Genomic DNA, 18,422 nt, shown 5'->3' with positions numbered 1-18,422 from the left:
GAACATGGCAGTTCTGACACTGCAGAATACCAACATCCAGAAAAGAGTGGGATATTGTAGCCCATACATTTCTATGTTAGCTGCACATACACCTCATCACTTTTATTCCTACAATTCTCTTCAATATACTGCTATTAGTTTGGCGATCAAATAGCTGACCTGAATCACCAGGTGTCTGCATAGACTTGGAGTTATGTCACCTTCTCTATGAAGAAAGATGTGTGCAAATTATGGAAATGAAGGTGAAGAATTCAAAAGAGAAGCATAAAATCCTGCTAAATTCCTGCAATATCGATTTTCTTCCTCTCCTTTACCTCTTGAGCAAACCTCCTCAAGTAGGTCTCTTCTATAGTGGGTTTTTTTTTCATAAAAAAGAGGGAAAGGATTTCTCTGTTGAAGACATGTTTTGAGAAAGATTACCCAGCCAAGCCCATCACCCAGTGAAACTCCTCCAAATGTGACAATTGTCAAAAACAGTTTGAAACCAATGAATCACGATACAGCTTGACCTTAAACAGCAGTTTACACTGGAATTCTCAGAAAGGAGTTGGTTCAGCAGGTTGACATCTCCTAATAAAGCCTTTTCACATTTTAAAGAAACGTTAAAAAACTGGGACTGCTATTTTGTTCAGTCAGCGTAATTTTGTCTCTTGACAGTGAGGAACATTTACAATAGATGTAGCATTTTTAGCTTGGGATTCCCGAGCTGCATTGTATTTAACTTGTCAACCTCTAAGTTAATTTTTTTCAGCCTTGTTTAAAGTAAACAAACATGTCTGCTCCTGGCCCCGATCCATCAAAATATTCAGCATACTCAGTTTTGCTGAAGTCAATTGCTATAAATGGGTGCATAAGCATATCACTAGACAAAGACCATAAGTTACCTGTCTGAGCATTTTTAAAAAAAAAAAAGAAAAAAAAAAGAAAAAAAAAAGGCTAAGCGGAACTGTTCTTTCTTCTATATGTGAACAGCCAGTTGCCTACACACATGGTTGCATCTCCACTGAACGGCATGTGCAGTGCAGTCTGGCTCCCAACCAGGATGAACCTATGGTACCGCTGCAGTTCCCCAGACCCTAACACAAGAGCTACCTTCCCTGCACAGGGAAATGAGGAAGTTTAGGAAAGAAGTGAGCATCATGTCCCAGCGAGGGGACAAAAAACAGCTTGGGTATGTCTCCCTAATCAGTGAGCAATCTTGCATCCAACTCCTTCGATAAGGCCATGGAGACCCCCTCATTGGTCTTTTTACAAGTCCAAACGCTGGCATGCACAGAGGTTTCCTGGCCTTCTGTTTTGATCTGGATTAATCTGAAATGACTGTGCTTTAAAAAAAAAAAAAAAAAAAGGTAACTACACACAGTAATATTAGCTGAAATGCATTACAAACGCCAGGTTAAATGGAAAGAAAACTAAATATATAAACCAGTCCATTTTATCCTGTAAGATATACTCTGTTTAGTAACATTCCTGAAAATTGATAGGTATTAAATTAACCACAGGAGGGCTCCCTCTGGTATACTGAATACAACAGAAACATACTGTTAATTGCCAAAAATAATACTGTAGCTTAAAAGTAACAAAGGTTTTAGACCTCAAATGATATTTTCCTCAGTCGGCTCCAATATATACAGGGGAATAAAATTATACATGAACAATTCAGATGAAGAAGTGAATTACAGAACCGTTAACCGTATGACTGTTAAATACTTAAATGATAAACGCAGATCGCCAGCTCACTGCATTTTAAGACACTCAGCTCTGTTTTGCCATGCCATGTATAGGGGCTCCTGGAGCTGACACACCTGCACAGCAACGAGCAGGGCTGCAGAATAAAAGAGGATTGAACACACCAGCTCCCAGCTGCTGCTCTGGGGAGAGAAATGAGGACTTGCTCGGAACAGCACATGCACAGAAACTGAGTGTGGACAGTGAGGCTTCATTTTATCAGTATTTTTTTATGGTCAGCCATACGGTCTCCCAAAATAGTACAAATTAATGTCAGCAATAGTCAAGCAGCTACTTTTGCAGAGTTGGCCCTGTTTGTCACTCTATACTTTATTTACTCCTGTTAAAGAGAAACAAAATGCTCCCACCTCACAAGTTTGTGGTGAAAGCAAAGGTAAGTAAGTGAGGCAGTGGAACTAAATACATAAGTAACTGACAGTGTCCTGACAGTGCAATCATAGGAAATAGGTGCCCATTTGTGTCCTAACCAAACTATACCTAGTACAAGATTTTGCAGTTGTTGAGATCAACTGGAAAAGCAAGGGAAATACCGCTAAGGGGGGGGGGGGCAGTTTCACTTTTGAGATGCAGCTTTTTTGTAGCTCCAGAAGCAGAATTCACCAACCCAAGCTTTGTCCTTCACTGGCATCAATAGTGAGTACACAGAGTTAACTGTCCTGGAACAATTATGATTGTCAGAACCTGTGTACTAAACAGTGGGAAACACTGCACTTTCGGGTAAATTTAAATTTTCACCTCTTTCATGGACTTCAGAAACTGATGGCTGTTTGCAAGACTGATTTCAGGCTGAAACCGCTTCCTGGATTCAGGAGCCAAAGCTGGTCCTTTCACAGCCACCAGGCTTGGAAGGTGGATTTTGTGCCTGTTTGCCCAGCATTTTTAAGAACTAAGTTCTCCTTATCCTGAGGAGCTCATTTAAATCCGTACCCCACATGCCCCAAGAGAAAGACCTAATCATAGGGCTAACCAGACAGAAATACAGAATTCACAGGACAAGGGAAAGACAGCGTGACTCTATCCCATGGACCAACGCTTTCCCCTGACAGCACGGCTGCATTTTTGGTCTTTGCTCTGGGCACCGTGCATGCACCAAAACAAAGAGGGCCAACACCACTGAGAGCTCCTCCTGCAGAAGTGCCTAAATCAGGAGGTTAAAGTAGCATGCCCCACCGTGCCAAAGCATAAGCGAAACGAAGCCAGAAATCTACCTTCTTTCCTTATTTTACACATCATAAAGCATATCAGTAATGCACCTATGAATAAGTACTACAGAGCACCTGTGACTAAGAGATGCTGCTGTTCAATCCAATTTTAAGTGAGGAGATTTGACACCAGGAAGCAGGGAGATGACAACTGAATGAAAAAAGTACAAAATGAAGTTGAAATGCATTAGCGGTTACGTCACTAGACTGCCCTCCTTTCAGCCAAACACACTGGCATCCCATAAGAACAGAAAGAAACATCCTGCACAGCACTTTTCACCAAATGCCTAGATTACGGACACTGGAAAGCTGCTGCAGGAAATCTGGTTCTTTTACATGAAGTTATTTTTCATATATTGAAAGTATATAAACAGACAAAGATAAAGCTTTACTGTAGCCAAATAAAGTAGCACTAACTTCAGATAGCATCAGATAAACAGGTTTGGACCAGGATTACACCCTACTGGTTGTACTGCATTGTTGCTTTTCCTCCACAGAAAACAAAATGAAAATTAAAAAGTTTTATCAGCATAACTCAGTATCCAAACTCCCTGATCTTGGGATTTTGTCAAAAGAAAAGATTAGACAGGATACTTATATCACATACATAATATTTCAGTGACCAAAAAAAAAAAAAAAAAAAAAAAAAAGAGACAAAGTTAAACTAACTGTAAAAACTGTAGTCAAAACTCAAGGACACCATAATGTGTTAAGTAATTTATAAGTCTTTTTTAAAAAGGCGATAAAAATACCCTATTTATTTTCCCTTATTCCCATAGTACAGCAAGGAAAACTGACTTAAAAAGAATTAACCAAGAAATTGATTGTATTGTTTTCCTCACATGTACAGCTTTATTGTCAAACTATATTTTACGGAGAGCTTGTTGCTCCATGTAACTTAGAACCTTAATATCTGTACCTTTACCCTTGAAGTTACACTAATGATAAACCTAAAGTAAAAAACAATTATCAAAATATAAAGACCAAGTCTATCAAGTTCCCAAGTGAAAACTTTAGGAAAATACGATAGGTTAAAAAAAAAGTAAGTTTGTACGAAACACTTAGAGGCTAATAATGTGTACAGAATTAATGTACAGTGATCAAAATCATTAACGCTGTCTGAAATCAGGGCTGTCAATACCATTTTCTCATCTTTTAATCTTTCCTAAAGAAGAAAAGAAGAGCTGCTCTGCTCAGAAACAGAATTTGCACAATGACAAAAAAATACTCTTATGCAACTTATTGCAGCACTATTTTAAAGAATAAAAAAGTCAACTTATTTTGTCACATCAGAATTTCTAGGCAGCAGTAAAGAGCACAAGTGCCCCCTTCTAGGCACCAGGAATGACAGAGTTCCCAGGGGACACTGTTCTACACACTGATAGAAAATTTTTGCATTGTGGACTGCTTTTGAACAGCTTCTCTGTTTATTGCTGTCAGGATATCAGTGCCTCCTCCATCAGCCTGTTATCCCTCCTTCGCTTTGGTGGTGTGGCAAGCAGCTTAGGTGGTGGGAGAGGCTGACAGAGTCCTCATTCACAGGGAAGTCTGGGGATGCCTGCTTTAGCAATGCATTTGAAAGTTTAATTTTTAACTAGTCAGAAAATCAGGATTTCACAATGCCACCTCCTCAAAAAAAAATCTGAAGATCAGTAACATTAATTTAATTGCTATTAAAACAAGGTGGCATGTTTATAAGCATTACTGCCAAGGTCAGAATACCGCTAGACACACATTTCACCCATGAGGGCAAAACCAGTTCAGCCTATGGCTAAGTCATTGACAGCTCTGCCCCTCTTCCACGGTCAGGACATACCCTAGCAGCCTGACCGTACATCACTGTCTCATGTGCTGACTCTACATACGTACCTACGTAACCTAACACAACTTGAGAATACATAAGTCTGCTGCGGTGTCAGTAGGACTGACCTTTAAACTTGTGTTAAGTCACACTAAGTATTGAGTAACTGAACACCTCAAGGGCAAAGAATGACTGCATTGTGTTGAAATTCTTGCTTCTCCTACTAACTTGATAGGGGGAAAAAGTTCTGTTTCTACTATGATGCTATTTCACTATTCTAATGTAGTCTTTTATAGTATGACCTCATTTCTAGTGTAGTCTCAAAGAAATACACTGACCATCTTATGGTTTCCTTTATATTTAAAAGAGTTGAATCCAAAACTTGTATTTCAACCCTTGCTCCTTGTATGTATTTTGGGTTATAAAGTGCACATCAAAAGACACAAGTACTGCAATTGCATACTCACCTCTACTTCAACCTGCTATCCTCACTGGGCAATGACATTGCCAACATGACTTCAATTCTGACAGTGACAGTGGAATTACATTAGAGTACAGCTGTACGGTTCGAAGTTTCATTGCTCATTTTTATTGTTTGCTCATTAAATAGTCCCATTATGGCTCAATTAGCATTCAGGTGGGGAGAAAAGGGGGGAAAAAAAGGGAAAAAAAGACAAAGCTAGTAAAAAGCCCCGTTCAGAAAACCTAGGACTCAAAATTTGCTGGGGTCTCATTAGCAAGTCTCACTGGCCCTTCATGTATGCTCGGCTGCTGATCTCCAAGGTTTTCTTCCACCGTTTTATCCAGAACTAATTTCTTTTTTTTTTTTTTTTTAAAGTTATTTCCCTTTGAGCGCTATCCAGTCATGCTCTACTTAGGATGCAGTGTCGAACATTAGAAATTTCATCTTATGTCAAGGCATGTGTCTTTTAAAGAGCCAGGCAACAAACATGGAAATCATTATTTGCATTGAACACCTGAGCTTTCCTAAATCACAAAGTAAATTAGGAACTGCAAAGATTACAGTATGCACCTTGTAAACTAATGACAGACACTTATGATCGTGCATAATTTTCTTTCAGCAGAAATTACTTCCAACTAAAATCCAGCACCTGACACCTACTGCGTTTTAAAACCCTTGGAAAGATAAAGTAAGCTTCAAATAAAGAAGCTACCCCTAACTTTCTCCTGTAGTAATAAAGTATCTTCCATTCAGCGTAATGCACTAACCAAAGTTACGATACTTTGGAGGACAAACTTCTGTAATGGATAGCTATAGTAACGAAGAATCAAATATGTTATTGCTCAACCGCAGCTGTTGACTTAAATACATTTGGTATGTGGAAAGTGCATTATATACATGGGTGATGACCCTTGAAATTAAGACTACTAATACACTAAAATGATACACGATGCTAATACACTCTAACATGAAGGCTATGCAAGTGGTAAACAAGCTAAAATATCAAACAATCCCATAATTTCTTACTAATGATCTATGAAATATTTATATTCTATTTAAATTACACTGACAGTTACAGTGTAGGAGCATAACACCGTTGAACAGAACAAATAGAAGCTTTGGTAAATTACAGGCAGGCTTTTAAAGCACGGCATTACAACTCCTCCCTAAAACTAAACTTCACTTAATGCAGGTCATACTGCGATTTACGAGCCATGCATAAACCCAGCGAGTTGAAGAATAACTTAAGAAAAGAAATAGCTTTTGTCAACTACTGTTATTAATAACAGTGATTGATGAGACTGTAAACTGGAAATATTTAAAAGTTCGTTGTGACATCCGTCTGACAAGCAGTTACACACAGCGTAGCTGTATCAGGTCACATTAGTAACGTTCAGAGGAGAAAAAGACTGTCAGTCACTTCTGTCGAGTTTTCAACAGAAAGGAAGAGGAAACCAAAAATCTAGGCGGTTAGTTACCTAGATGGATCCCTAGCAATTCTAGCAGACATACAGCCACAGATCAGTTCAAGAAGTATTACAGATCGGCCAACAAATGAAAGTTGCCGGAAAAAAAAACTCCACTCCTCGTCATGAAAATTAGAGACCAGCATCACCCTTGGCTAACCAACGAAGCACGCAAAATCCCACGTCCTCCTAATTTCACAGCCAGCTGCTGGGACCGCTCACCCTTGCCCTTCCCGGGGAAACCCGAGCCGGCGGGCTCATGTATTCGCCCACAACTTTCTCCCTCCAGCGCGGAGGCCGGGCAAGCGCATGTGCTCCCGCTCCCCGCTCCGCTCCGCTCCGCTCCGCTCCCGCTCTCCGCTCCGCACCGCGCCGGCGCCCGCACCCCCCGCAGCCCCGGAGGGGCGAGCGCCGGGGCCGCGCCCCGAGAGGCGGCAGCCCCCCCCCACGCCCCCCGCCCGCCCGGCGCAGCGCGGCACCGCGGAGCAGCGCTCCCGGGTGGCTTCGCACCTACCTGCGGCTCGGCGGGCTTCACCAGGTGCTTTTCCTTGTAGAGAGACCAGAGGCCGACGTCAGGCAGGAAAATCAGAGCCGCGGTGAAGAGCAGCGTCATTTGCAGAAACCTCTTCTGTTTCCTCTTCATGGCCAACGCCGGGCTGCTCTGGCGGCGGCAGCGGCAGCGGCTACCCCAGCACCGCGGGGCCAGGTCCTTCCCTCCCCGCCGTCGCTCGGAGGGGCCCGCCGCCGCGGAGAAACTTCGCCCGCCCGCCCGCTCACCACCGCCCACCCCGTGCCCGGGCGGGGCCGCCCCCCGCGGCGGCGGCGGCGGCGGCGGCGGGGCCGGAGCTGGCGGCCGCTCCCCCCGCCCCGGCGCGGCGCTGCGCGGCGGCGGGGCCGCTCCCGGGGGAGCGCATGGATCCACCTGCGCACGGGGCGGCGAGCAGCTCAGCGCACAGCTAGGCGGGGGGGGAGCAAAAAATATGATTTTTCAAAAAAAGGTAAAAAAAAAAAAAAAAAACCCAAAACCACGCAACCCGAGTCCGGTAAACAGCGCTGGCCCCAGAGAGCGCCCCCGCCTCCCGGGCGCCGCGGAGCGTTGGGGCCGCGCCCGCCCCCCTCACGTCCCCCTCCCGCCCCCCTGCCTGCCCGGGCCCGGGGCGGGGGGGCGCGGCATCATGAGCTCATCACGCGCAATTTGCGAAGCAAGAGTTTAAATTAAAAAAAAAAAAAATAATAATAATAGGAGAGGAGGGCAGAGGCTGGTGCCGCGGCACAGCGCGCCCCTGCGCGCCGGGGGGGCGGGCGAGGAGGGGCCGCCCCCCGCGCCCCCCGCCAGCACGTGCGGCGGCCGGGCCGGGAGGCAGCGCCGGGCCCCTCATCCCGGCCGCCCCGCGGGTGCCATCCCCGGCTCCGCGCCTGTCCGCGCCGGAGGGCGACTCGGCCAGAGCAGCCCCGCGGGGGCGGCCCCCGGCGCGGGGACCGCGGGCCGGAGCCGGGCGGTGCCGGTGCCGCCGCCGCCGCCGCCGCGCACCGGGGACGGGGCTTGCAATTCCCGTTCCGGTCCGTCCTCCACGGCGCTGCGTGAAACGCGGGGGGAACCGCGCTGAGAGCCCGCGGGCGGCTCCCTGTCCGGCGGCGCGGCCCGCTGCGCCGGGCGGTACCCGGGCGCTCCCCTCCCCGGGCTCCCCCCGCAGCGCCGCGCTTCCCGCGCCGCCCGGCCGCCAGCCCCGCCAGCCCCTGGCTTCCCCGCAGCGCGGGGGGCAGAGGTCACCCCCCGCTTCGGGAGCAGCACCGGGGGGAGGAGATGTTCAAAGCCACGTCGCTCCGGTCGTCGGCTCTACCCTGCTTGTTGCATCAGACCCGTTTTGGGCTTCTGGTCCGAGTTCAGCCGCTCGCTCTGACCGCGCACGGCAATTATCCTGTCTTCTCCAACTAACTCCTCTCTGCAAAACAGGAGGATGCGTAGGTCAAGCTTACCAGGACCTAGCGCCCTTTCAGCCTCATCGCATCAAACGGTGGGAAAATGCGTACCAGGCTTGTAACGTTAATGTGTCTAGAATGAATTTTGAAAGACAAGGGTGTATCTAACTGCCTTTTTTTCTGCCCTGCGTATAAACAGCTATCACTTCAATTACGGTCCATATTTCTGTTGGTGGCTAAAATATTTCTGAACATCTAGGTCTAAATCCTGCAGTGAGAACCCTCTTTCTGTAACCAAAGTGCTTCTCTACAAATGGTGAGAAGTAATCTTGTCCTTTTCCATAGGTGAGATCGATCTTGTCCATCCACAGAACTGTCTTGTGCAGAAAGCGTTTCCTACACATGCATAAAACAGTAAAAGAGGCAGTTAAAGGTTATTTTTAGGAGAGAAGCTGGAGATAAAGGAAAGCTTGTGGGAGGAACAGAAGAACTCTGAACGCTGAAGGTGGGGTGGGAGGAAACAGCATAATGCTCTTCACATAAAAGTAGGACTGGAAGGGACCTTGCGAGGTCAGCTCCTCCATGGCTCTGCCCCAAGGCGTGATCAGCTCCATCTATGTCATTCTTGACAAGTGTTTGTCTAACCCGTTCTGAAGTCCTCCAGCGATAGCACCACTACAGCCTCCTCAGGCAATCTGTTCCGACTTGCAGTCACAAACTTTTCCTTAACGTTTAACTTGAATCTTCCTTGCTGTGATTGCAGAGTATTCCCCTCAGTCTTTACATACTTGAAGCCCACTTCCAGATACTGTTCCACAGGCACTTCGGGACATCGCAACAGCTGATGTCTCTTACTGCTTTCATCAAGGACTGTCTTCAACTGATTTGTATCTTTCTTGCAGTGCAATGTCCAAAGCTGGGCGTAATGTGCTACTTGGGAACTTATAAATGTTTATAAGAAAAGAAGGATAATTGTGCACGTGTCACAGCGTATACTCTTTTTCCATGCGTCCGTGTGGAATGCAGGCTTTGGTTGTAATAGCAGAAGGCTGTTAACTAATGACAATTTTGTGATGCAATTTAATCTCTAGTTGGTTTTGTTTCCCTAGAATTAACTACCACCTAATTCATTGTTCCTATTTCTATCTCTATGGCTGAATAGTTCTCCCTTTTGCACTGTCTCTATTGACTATCATCATTTTTTTCCAAAATATTTATCCAGTTTGTCAAAATCACTTTGAATTTAAGCCTATCTTCCACTGTCATATACAAATTTAATAAACAATTTCTATTCTGTAGTCCAGACTGTTAGCGAGAACTTCAACATGTTCAGATGCAGGACAGATCCTTGCAGAGCTGTACAAAATGTATCCTCCCACATTTGAGAGTGAGCTGTTGATACTTTACTCTCTTTGTAGTTTCCAGACAATCTTGCACTCACCCTGATAGTTGCAAGACCTACGTAAACTATTCTTGCTTAGAAGAGTGTCATGTGCAAGGCTTTGCTCTGTTGTCTTAGTGGCAAAGGATATACTTCATTATTTTCTTTTCACCCCTGCCAGGCTATAAGGATGTCGTGGAAGACCGCCAAAAGGGCTACGCAAACGGTTACACTTTTTGATTGTTGCAGCTAACCAATAAGGTATTCATTTCAATCAAATTTTTAAAATTTGGGTTTGTATTCAAGACCTGAGTCTACCAAAAGATTAGAAGTATTCACAAAACCAAAAAGCATTGATCTTGTCAGAAATTCCACTTACTTTTTTTAGCTCGTCATCCAGGGTTAGGACACTTACCCAGCATATAGAAGATTTTGACTCAGCTGCCTTTTTGTCTGAAGGGATTCAGCCCTGATGTTCTTCCACTCAGTGTGAGAAGCATAATAGCGGGAACCATCCTAAGTATAGAAATGATTGCTATGAGATCATATAATAATTGTATAGAAAAAGTAGGACTACTGGCAGGAAAGGTTTAGGAGATGTTGCGTACTGGGATTCCATAGCATGCTGGTTAAGTCCTTCTCTGCAGATCGAAGTGAATGCAGACATTCACTCCCAGCAGATGAAATTCAATGTAATTTCCTGAATCCTGAGAATGACTTTGTAGTAAGGGTCATAGTCCACAACTAGCAAATTCAGGTCTGCTTTGTAAAGAATAAAAGCACATTTTTCAGCAAATAATTTTTACACACAATCATAAGCCACCTAGCCCTAAGAAGAATTGCAGAATTTTAAGATGCTAAGGTAGTTTAAAGGAAGGAAAAAGAAAAAAAAAAAAAAGCGCCTTACGGTTCTGTGAGTTAAAAGCTGCAAACACGGATCAAGGCATGTGGCAATAACATATGCTTGCCCCAGAAGAACTTGTAGTAGAGCTGCAGAATATACAGTTTCTTCAGTGGGAACACATTCAAGCCTTCAAGTATTTGCTGTTTGACATCTCAAGTCATATATGAAAAAGAATGAAAGAGGTACATTCTGAAAATGTGCACACCTTGGCACCACAATTTAGTGTATTGGGGACATATTTTCATTCCTGCTACCAGAATGTCCTCCTAAGTCAAAAGTTCCACCAAGACTTCTGATACGACCTAGGTCAGAAAATCAGAGCAGAGTGTAAAGCACCCTAGCAGGGATGAGAGCTACCAAGCGAGATGACTATGAGAGCTGTTCAGCCATGCGTTTCAAACCTAGAAGCTGAACTCAGACAGCCTGTGAGGTGCATTTTTTGAGATCACAGCTTTACATATAAGAATTACTCAAAAGAAACTCCAGCTCATGGCTAATCAATACTCTTCATGCAGGACAAGCACTATGAAGTGCATGTATCGCAGGAGCCAAACTCTGCACTCACATGAAAGATAAAGTACCCACCTGCGTGTTCACTGTTACAAACAGCAGAGGTTGATGTGTTCTCAACAGAGAATGAATCTAGTAAAATGATGATTAACCGTGTGTAATATTGCCATATAAAAGAGTGAATAAAAGTAATGGAATGGGAGTTTGCTTTGATTACAGTATTTACCTCCAGGTAACTTGGGATGTAAAATGACCAGATCTGTTCCCATGTTTTGTTGCAGTCGCCTTAGCTAGAGACAACACGTAGCATTGCAAACCACTCCCAAAGGCAGGAAGAGGGGCAAAGGGGTCTGTTCTTCTACTAGTACAACCCAGATCTGAAACAGAGGTGCCAACAATTGGCGATTCTAGTATTTAGCGGACTGACATGCTTTTATCATAGCTGGTTTTCATCCTCAGACCTCCAAGGGTCCCTCACAGCACCCCACACCCTCTCTCTGTATCACTTGTCTTAAGATCAACCAAAATCTCAAGCGAAAGGCATGACGCTGGTAGCATTCTAGAAATAGAAATGGAAATCCAATGTGATAGGAAAGTACTCTTCTACAAAAGTTCAAAATCCAAGATCCGCCAGACTCCCACAGAGAACATATATATTCAATGTATTCTGCAGAGAAAAGTTTCAACATATTCACCTCAAAAACTGAAATGCTCATTTATATATAGACTCTGGCTATAAATAACAATACATGTAACAGTTTTTTATTGACCTTCTGTTTCTAAGTAATTTTGGCCTCCTCTGTCTCCAGTTTTGTCATCAAGTTTCAAAATCATCATCGCATATTTATACTGCTGCTAACTGCGGAAATATTTTTTGTAAATCTCATTTGTTGGGTTTTTCTTAAAATCAAACTCTGTTCTCAAAGTTAACTGAGAATTTCAGCTGAAAGGGAAAGCTAGGAGCCCTCCTACTCATATAGGAAATACAGAAATTCGGTCCCCAGAGAGAAACTCAGGAGAAGTTCCTTTTATCAAAATTTTTGGATCCTGACTTGTATTTTTTAAGTTACTAGGTTTGGCAATATTGCATAGAGCCAGAAAATTTACTTGAGAAGTATACAACAAGCATTTACTAAAATCGAAGTAGTTGTAAATCTGAAGATCTCTTCTTTTTAGCTGGTGGAGATTTTCTAGTTGTAGTACACTTAAGGGTCCATTACCTTAAATAAAAAGTTTAATAGCAATGGAAAGAACTAAGTCATATGAAAAGATTATTGGGGAAGTCCCCCCCAATATCTTTGGCATTTAGAATATAATGAAATTCCTATTCCAGAACTATAAAGTTTGGTTTAAATTCTGAAAAAAACCCTATTGCTCCAGTAAAAGTCACATAGAAGTTAAATGAGTAATGCTAACGCCATGAATTATTTCCACTTTCAAGTCTTCATTCTGTTTGACTAGCTGGATGATGGATGATTGCTTCTTCATTGTTGCTGTGCCACTACAAAGTCAAGAAAGCAAACAAAAATGCTGATGGATCAGACTTTTTGCCAGTTACCTCACAAGCTGCAGATTCACTACTGCACAAAAGAAATCACTGAAATGTAAGGGTAATCAGAAAAGTTTATTTTGAGAAAGAAAATCAGTACAATGTCAAATATTTCTAAATAGCTCAGTAATCATAAAACACTGATGTCAGGAAAAACAGTTTCTTATTCTTCCTTTCACAAAAATCCACAGTAATTTGGACCTAAATATGGTGCAGGAACATGGCATTCGCAGGAAGTTGGATGAAAAAAAAAGTTATCTTCTTTTAGATCTTTTAGATCATCTTTTTCAACAAACAGAAGCAATATATTAACTTTGCAAGAACAGAACAAACTCAGCTCTGTGTTAGCTAGGAAAAGCATTCAGCTTTTTCGAAGATCAACCCTCCTTTTCGGTCTTCTCTCTGGCCCGTTTCAGAAAGCTTGCTATATATTTTCCAAGTGTCTAGTAACATCACATTACTCACATCAACATTACTCTTTTCACATCTGAGTTTCCTTTGTCTGATAATACACAGTGCCTTCACACTCTCATCACAAAACCTGATCCAGGCTGGATCTCAAATAACTTTATATTACTGGAAGTAAAGCAGCACATTCTGCAAAGCTTCCTTAACACGATTGAAAGTCTCATCTCACCAAATTTGTAAAATGTGCAGAATATATCAAAAGGTAGCAGATGTCACCTTCAGTTCTGATTTCTCACTAAAGGCATCGCCAACGGAGACATCTACACTGATAAATAGGACAGGAGAATGGGCTAGAGGGAGCTCCGCGTTTCTTAGTTCCTCATTTGCCTCCAGTTTTGTTCTGGGCTGCTCCAAACAGTTCTTTCCAAGACCAAGCCCAGGTCCAGCACTGGGAATCATTTCTTTCAGTTAACCATGTAAAGGGATGAATGGATGAGATGGCACCAGGTTGTATCTCTGTCATCTTCCATGCACTCCCAGCCAGCTGAGCTCCACATGCCCCAAACCCTCGCCATGCCTTCCTGTCATTCCCTAGGGTACGTTACACATCCTTGAGGTAGGAAGAAAGTCACTTTAGTGGCTTACACAGAGACCTCATGTCACCTCAAACACTGTAATGGCATGCACCTTTTCCTCTCCCTGTTGAAAAGCAAGCAAACTAAAACATTGGTTTGCTACTAACAGTTCAATGCTAATAACATGTAGTATATCCCTAACTCACCAACAGTTGACTTAATTTCTGTGAAGTATACCTAGGACAACAAATGCTGTATAAATACTTTCTTCAGATTCGAAGATGGGGAATCTGTCAAAGAGAATGTAAATGAAGATCATAATGCTGACAGCTCCAGTTCCATCAGTGCAAATTTCTAGTATAAATAAATATAATAACATGAAGCAAGTAAGAAGTAGCACATTTATACTACGTTACTGCACTGAATTGCATTGTGTACTGTAGAAAGGCATCACAGATGCCATAGAAGGCAAGATGATGGTTTTATGCATTCTGGGTGCAACCCAGCAATTACATAACCTGGATTCTAATGACTATGTATTGCTCCATCATTAAGGAGAAAATGTCATTTTATTTAAAATTATAATCACCAAATCCAATGATTTCTGATGAGCTGTGTGAATGTGATTTGCAATATTGATTCCACCATATTCAAGTAAGAAAATAAATGCTGAAAGAAACAAGGCTCAAGATAAATACTTTATATTAGAAAGTATTTTTTCTAAGGGGTATTAGTAAGAGTTTTTTCTGCTTTTTAATGCTTAACATATTTCACATTTTACATGCAAATGTTGAAGACTAGAGATAAGCCAACCAAAGGTATAACGTAAAGGACTGGAATGCCACTCAGAAAAGTGCCTATTAAATAACCAATAGTTACTGTCAGGTTAATCTGTAATCCCACTAACCAGATATTTAGTATTTTCCATGGAAGTTGTTATCCACGTTTCAAAATAGCCATCATGAGAACTGGAAGATTTTGTTGGCTGTTACAATTCAGATATCACAAGTTGTCTTTTCAGTCTCAGACTTCATTCAGGTGCATAAGATATTGAACAGGACTCAGAATACATTAAAGGATCAAACATAACAAATACAGACATCACTGAATATTATGAAGGAAATAAAGATAAAACTAACCAAAGACCTTCATCAAAAGCTTATTGAAAACTTTGAAAAAAAACCCTATAATTTCAATGAATTTCATATTAGCACAAAGGTGAGAAAATAAAGTATTAATGGCCATCAGATATAAAAAAAATGTAACATCAATCTAAGTGACCCTCGATGTAAAGAAGCTGAGGGTTTTTTCCATTTGATTTGGGGTGTTTTCTTGGTTTGGTTTTCTTTTTTTCTTTTTTCTCCTTATACCCTGATGTCCTGGTTTTGGCTGGGATAGAGTTAATTTTCTTCCTAGTAGCAGGCACAGTGCTGTGTTTTGGATTTAGTAGGAGAAGAATGTTGATAACACACTGATGTTTTAGTTGTTGCTAAGTACTGCTTATGCTAGTCAAGGACTTTTCAGCTTCCCATGCTCTGCCAGGTGCACAAGAAGCTGGGAGGGGCACAGCCAGGACAGCTGACCCCAACTGGCCAAAGGGCTATTCCATACCATATGACATCATGCTCAGTATATAAACTGGGGGGAGTTGGCTGGGGAGCAGTGATCGCTGCTTGGGGAGTGGCTGGGTATCGGTCAGCGGGTGGTGAGCAATTGCACTGTGCATCACTTGCTTTGTATATTATTTTATTATTATATTGTTATTATTTATCATTACTATTTTACTTTATTTCAATTATTAAACTGTTCTTATCTCAAGCCAGGAGTGTTTCTTGCTCTTACTCCTCCAATTCTCTCCCCCATCCCATCGGGGCAGGGGGAGTGAGCAAGAGGCTGCGTGGTGCTTAGTTGCTGGCTGGGGCTAAACCATGACACCTGAGTAAAAACCAAGACAATAACTATCAGGAAACTGAGGGCAGGGACAGTATTAACAAATCTGTGGACATTTCCATGAGCACATGCTTATTCCTTTTATGAATATTTGTGAGAGCTGGCAACTTCTGGTGTTAAAATATCCACGAATCTGTTGTTTCAAAATACCCAGTTTACTGTATGTTTCTAAATCTTGTTTTGCTTCCAAATAGTCAGAAGCAGCACCAGGTGCTAGAACTGCAATAAGTTAACTTGAGAGATGATAGTCCTTAGCCAACACTGAAATGTATGTGGGGAAAGCCAATAACATCCTCTGCTGCTGTAATGTGAATCAATAAGCATTCTGTCCTGTCCTTTCACTTTGGAGTTAGAGCTCTTGAACACATGTATCTGGCTTGAAGTTTTTGCTTAAAGTGAGAACAAGAACAGCTTCATTTTAGCTACAGCAATGCGAAGTAAATGAGAGGTGAATCATGCTACAGGCAATAAAAGAGTACTCTTTTGTGTGGCTTGACAAACTTATTTTTTAAAAAAAGCTAATGTTCTGAAACAGAAACATTGTTCCATGGTAATGCCTAATCTTAGCAAATGTAGCTTAGAATTTTTTCCCCCTAATTATTTAGAGGAAACATTTTTTTTATAGCTAGGATATAGAGGGCCTTCCACACCTTGGGGAGATAATTTTAGTCACTTAATACAATATCAAAAGGATCATTCCATGTTCAAGGATAAAAAATAGCTAAGAATAGAGCCAAATGGATTTTCAAAAAACTTTCATCACTGAAGTTAATGATAAATTTAAGAATAGCTAATGTTAACAGCTCTTTATGAAGTGATTAATGAAGTCTGTCAAGTAGTAAATCCCAAATTCTCTAGAACTTTTTCCAGGTACATGCATCTGTAATTTTATATATAACTAGAGGAGGGAGAAAAAAATTAGGAAAAAGATTTCTGCTATAATTATAGATTCTATTCAATGAAACAAACCAGAATTTGCATTGATGTTGAAGCAAATGGATGGATTACAAACTGAACAACAACCAAAGAAGAACCCTAAAAAGAAAAAATAAAACATGACCACTGTAAGGTAACTTTTAAAATTTGAAATAAGAAAAAAGCCTAAGATCTTTTTAAACAAAATTCAAAGCAAGTGCTCCATTTCAGTGTCTGTGAGGGCTTTTGTTTAGCCCAAAATGAATTTTCTTTTTCAGTTTTTCCTTTTGGCCATCAGAAAGGCCATCAGCCTCCATCCCTGTCCACCTGTATTCTCACATACTCGCATACTTAATTGAGCAGTGTTTTTCACTTATGTCCTTCCCATGCTTTAAGTGACCTTGTATTGAGGACATTGGCACATTGTGAATGTAGATGTAAAATATTAGAGGTAATTGCCCTGATACAGGTCCCCGACCTGTAGAGCATGCAATGGACATGTGAAAATGTACCATACAAAGCACTTATCAAGATAAAGAGTCACTACACTTTGAACACCTCAACAATTGGTAGGGATTTTGAAGTTTCTTATAAAATCTTAAAGCTCTAGTTCTCAAGCTATCACACCTGATTTAAATGCTTTCCTGTCTTCTGGAAGCCACCAGAGCAGCTGGTTGGCATTAGCAGTATTAAGCCTAACTGATATGTTTTAAGCTTTTCAAGACCATTTGTCTTCTAAGGGCAGGACTGAAGACAGTTTCAGCCTAAACACATAGGAGTTAAAATACTGCAGCATCTCAGGGTACTTCACAACGAAATGCCTCTTTTCAGATTACTTTCATGTATAAGAACAAGTTAAATTGTCGTCTTTTCTTTCTTTCAGGTCTCATACCATGGCATTTTCCTAGCAGAGAACTTCCTTGCCAAGATAGCGGTCCCCATCTGTCATTCACTCTTCATGTTTCTCAACGGAGTTAAAAAGCCTGACAGTTTCCATGAATAACAATGACACATACTCTTATATCTTGCGAAGAGGCACAAATTTTATTGATGAAGAGGGGGGAAAAAAACCCCACAGTGTTTAAAGAGCTTTCTGAGCACTGCTTATGTCTGGTTTTGAGTGAAGATGGACCTGCCATTGTGCATGCGTCAACCACCCTGCTTATATCCGTTATCATGTAATTGCTGACTTAGGTTGCTGCACCTAAGGACCTGTCTTCACTATGAATGCAAATCTGTTTTGTAACCAACACCCCATCCTTTCACAAGAAAGATTCTTCTGTATTTTGCTTAGCTGGTGTTCCAACAGCTTTTAATACACAGTTTTTGATCATGTTTATGCATCTACACTTGAAAAGCTGCTTAAGCATACCTGTTTGAACATCTTCTTGGGAAGTATCCTAAAATCATATTAGAGAAGCATGTTTTGCAGGAGATGCTCACAGGCAGCATGTAGAAAACATGCTTTCACTGCTATAAGTGGTTTTCATGATAGGTTTGGCAAACATAATTGCATAAATACAGTTACAGGGGCACATCTATACCACCTACTTTTCAGAAAGACTGCACCTATCTATTTGGTAATAAGTTTATGTTGTCAGTGCATAAGACAATGGGAAAAAATTCTCA

At 42.0% G+C, this 18,422-nt stretch overlaps 1 protein-coding gene across 1 annotated transcript in view; it reads right to left on the bottom strand.

Annotated features, from left to right (window-relative positions):
• Positions 1 to 7,324, bottom strand: part of GALNTL6 (polypeptide N-acetylgalactosaminyltransferase like 6) — a 512,334-nt gene extending 505,010 nt beyond the window's left edge. Inside the window, exon 1 of the mRNA XM_075709495.1 lies at positions 7,196 to 7,324. Coding sequence (XP_075565610.1) covers positions 7,196 to 7,324 — 129 coding nt within the window. The remainder of the gene's footprint in view (positions 1 to 7,195) is intronic.
• Positions 7,325 to 18,422: the final 11,098 nt, after the last annotated feature.

Source organism: Pelecanus crispus, chromosome 4, assembly GCF_030463565.1.
Source record: "Pelecanus crispus isolate bPelCri1 chromosome 4, bPelCri1.pri, whole genome shotgun sequence".
Classification (NCBI taxonomy): Eukaryota; Metazoa; Chordata; class Aves; order Pelecaniformes; family Pelecanidae; genus Pelecanus; species Pelecanus crispus.
The sequence above is the reverse complement of the archived record's forward strand: the minus strand, read 5'-3'. Positions and strand labels throughout refer to the sequence as shown.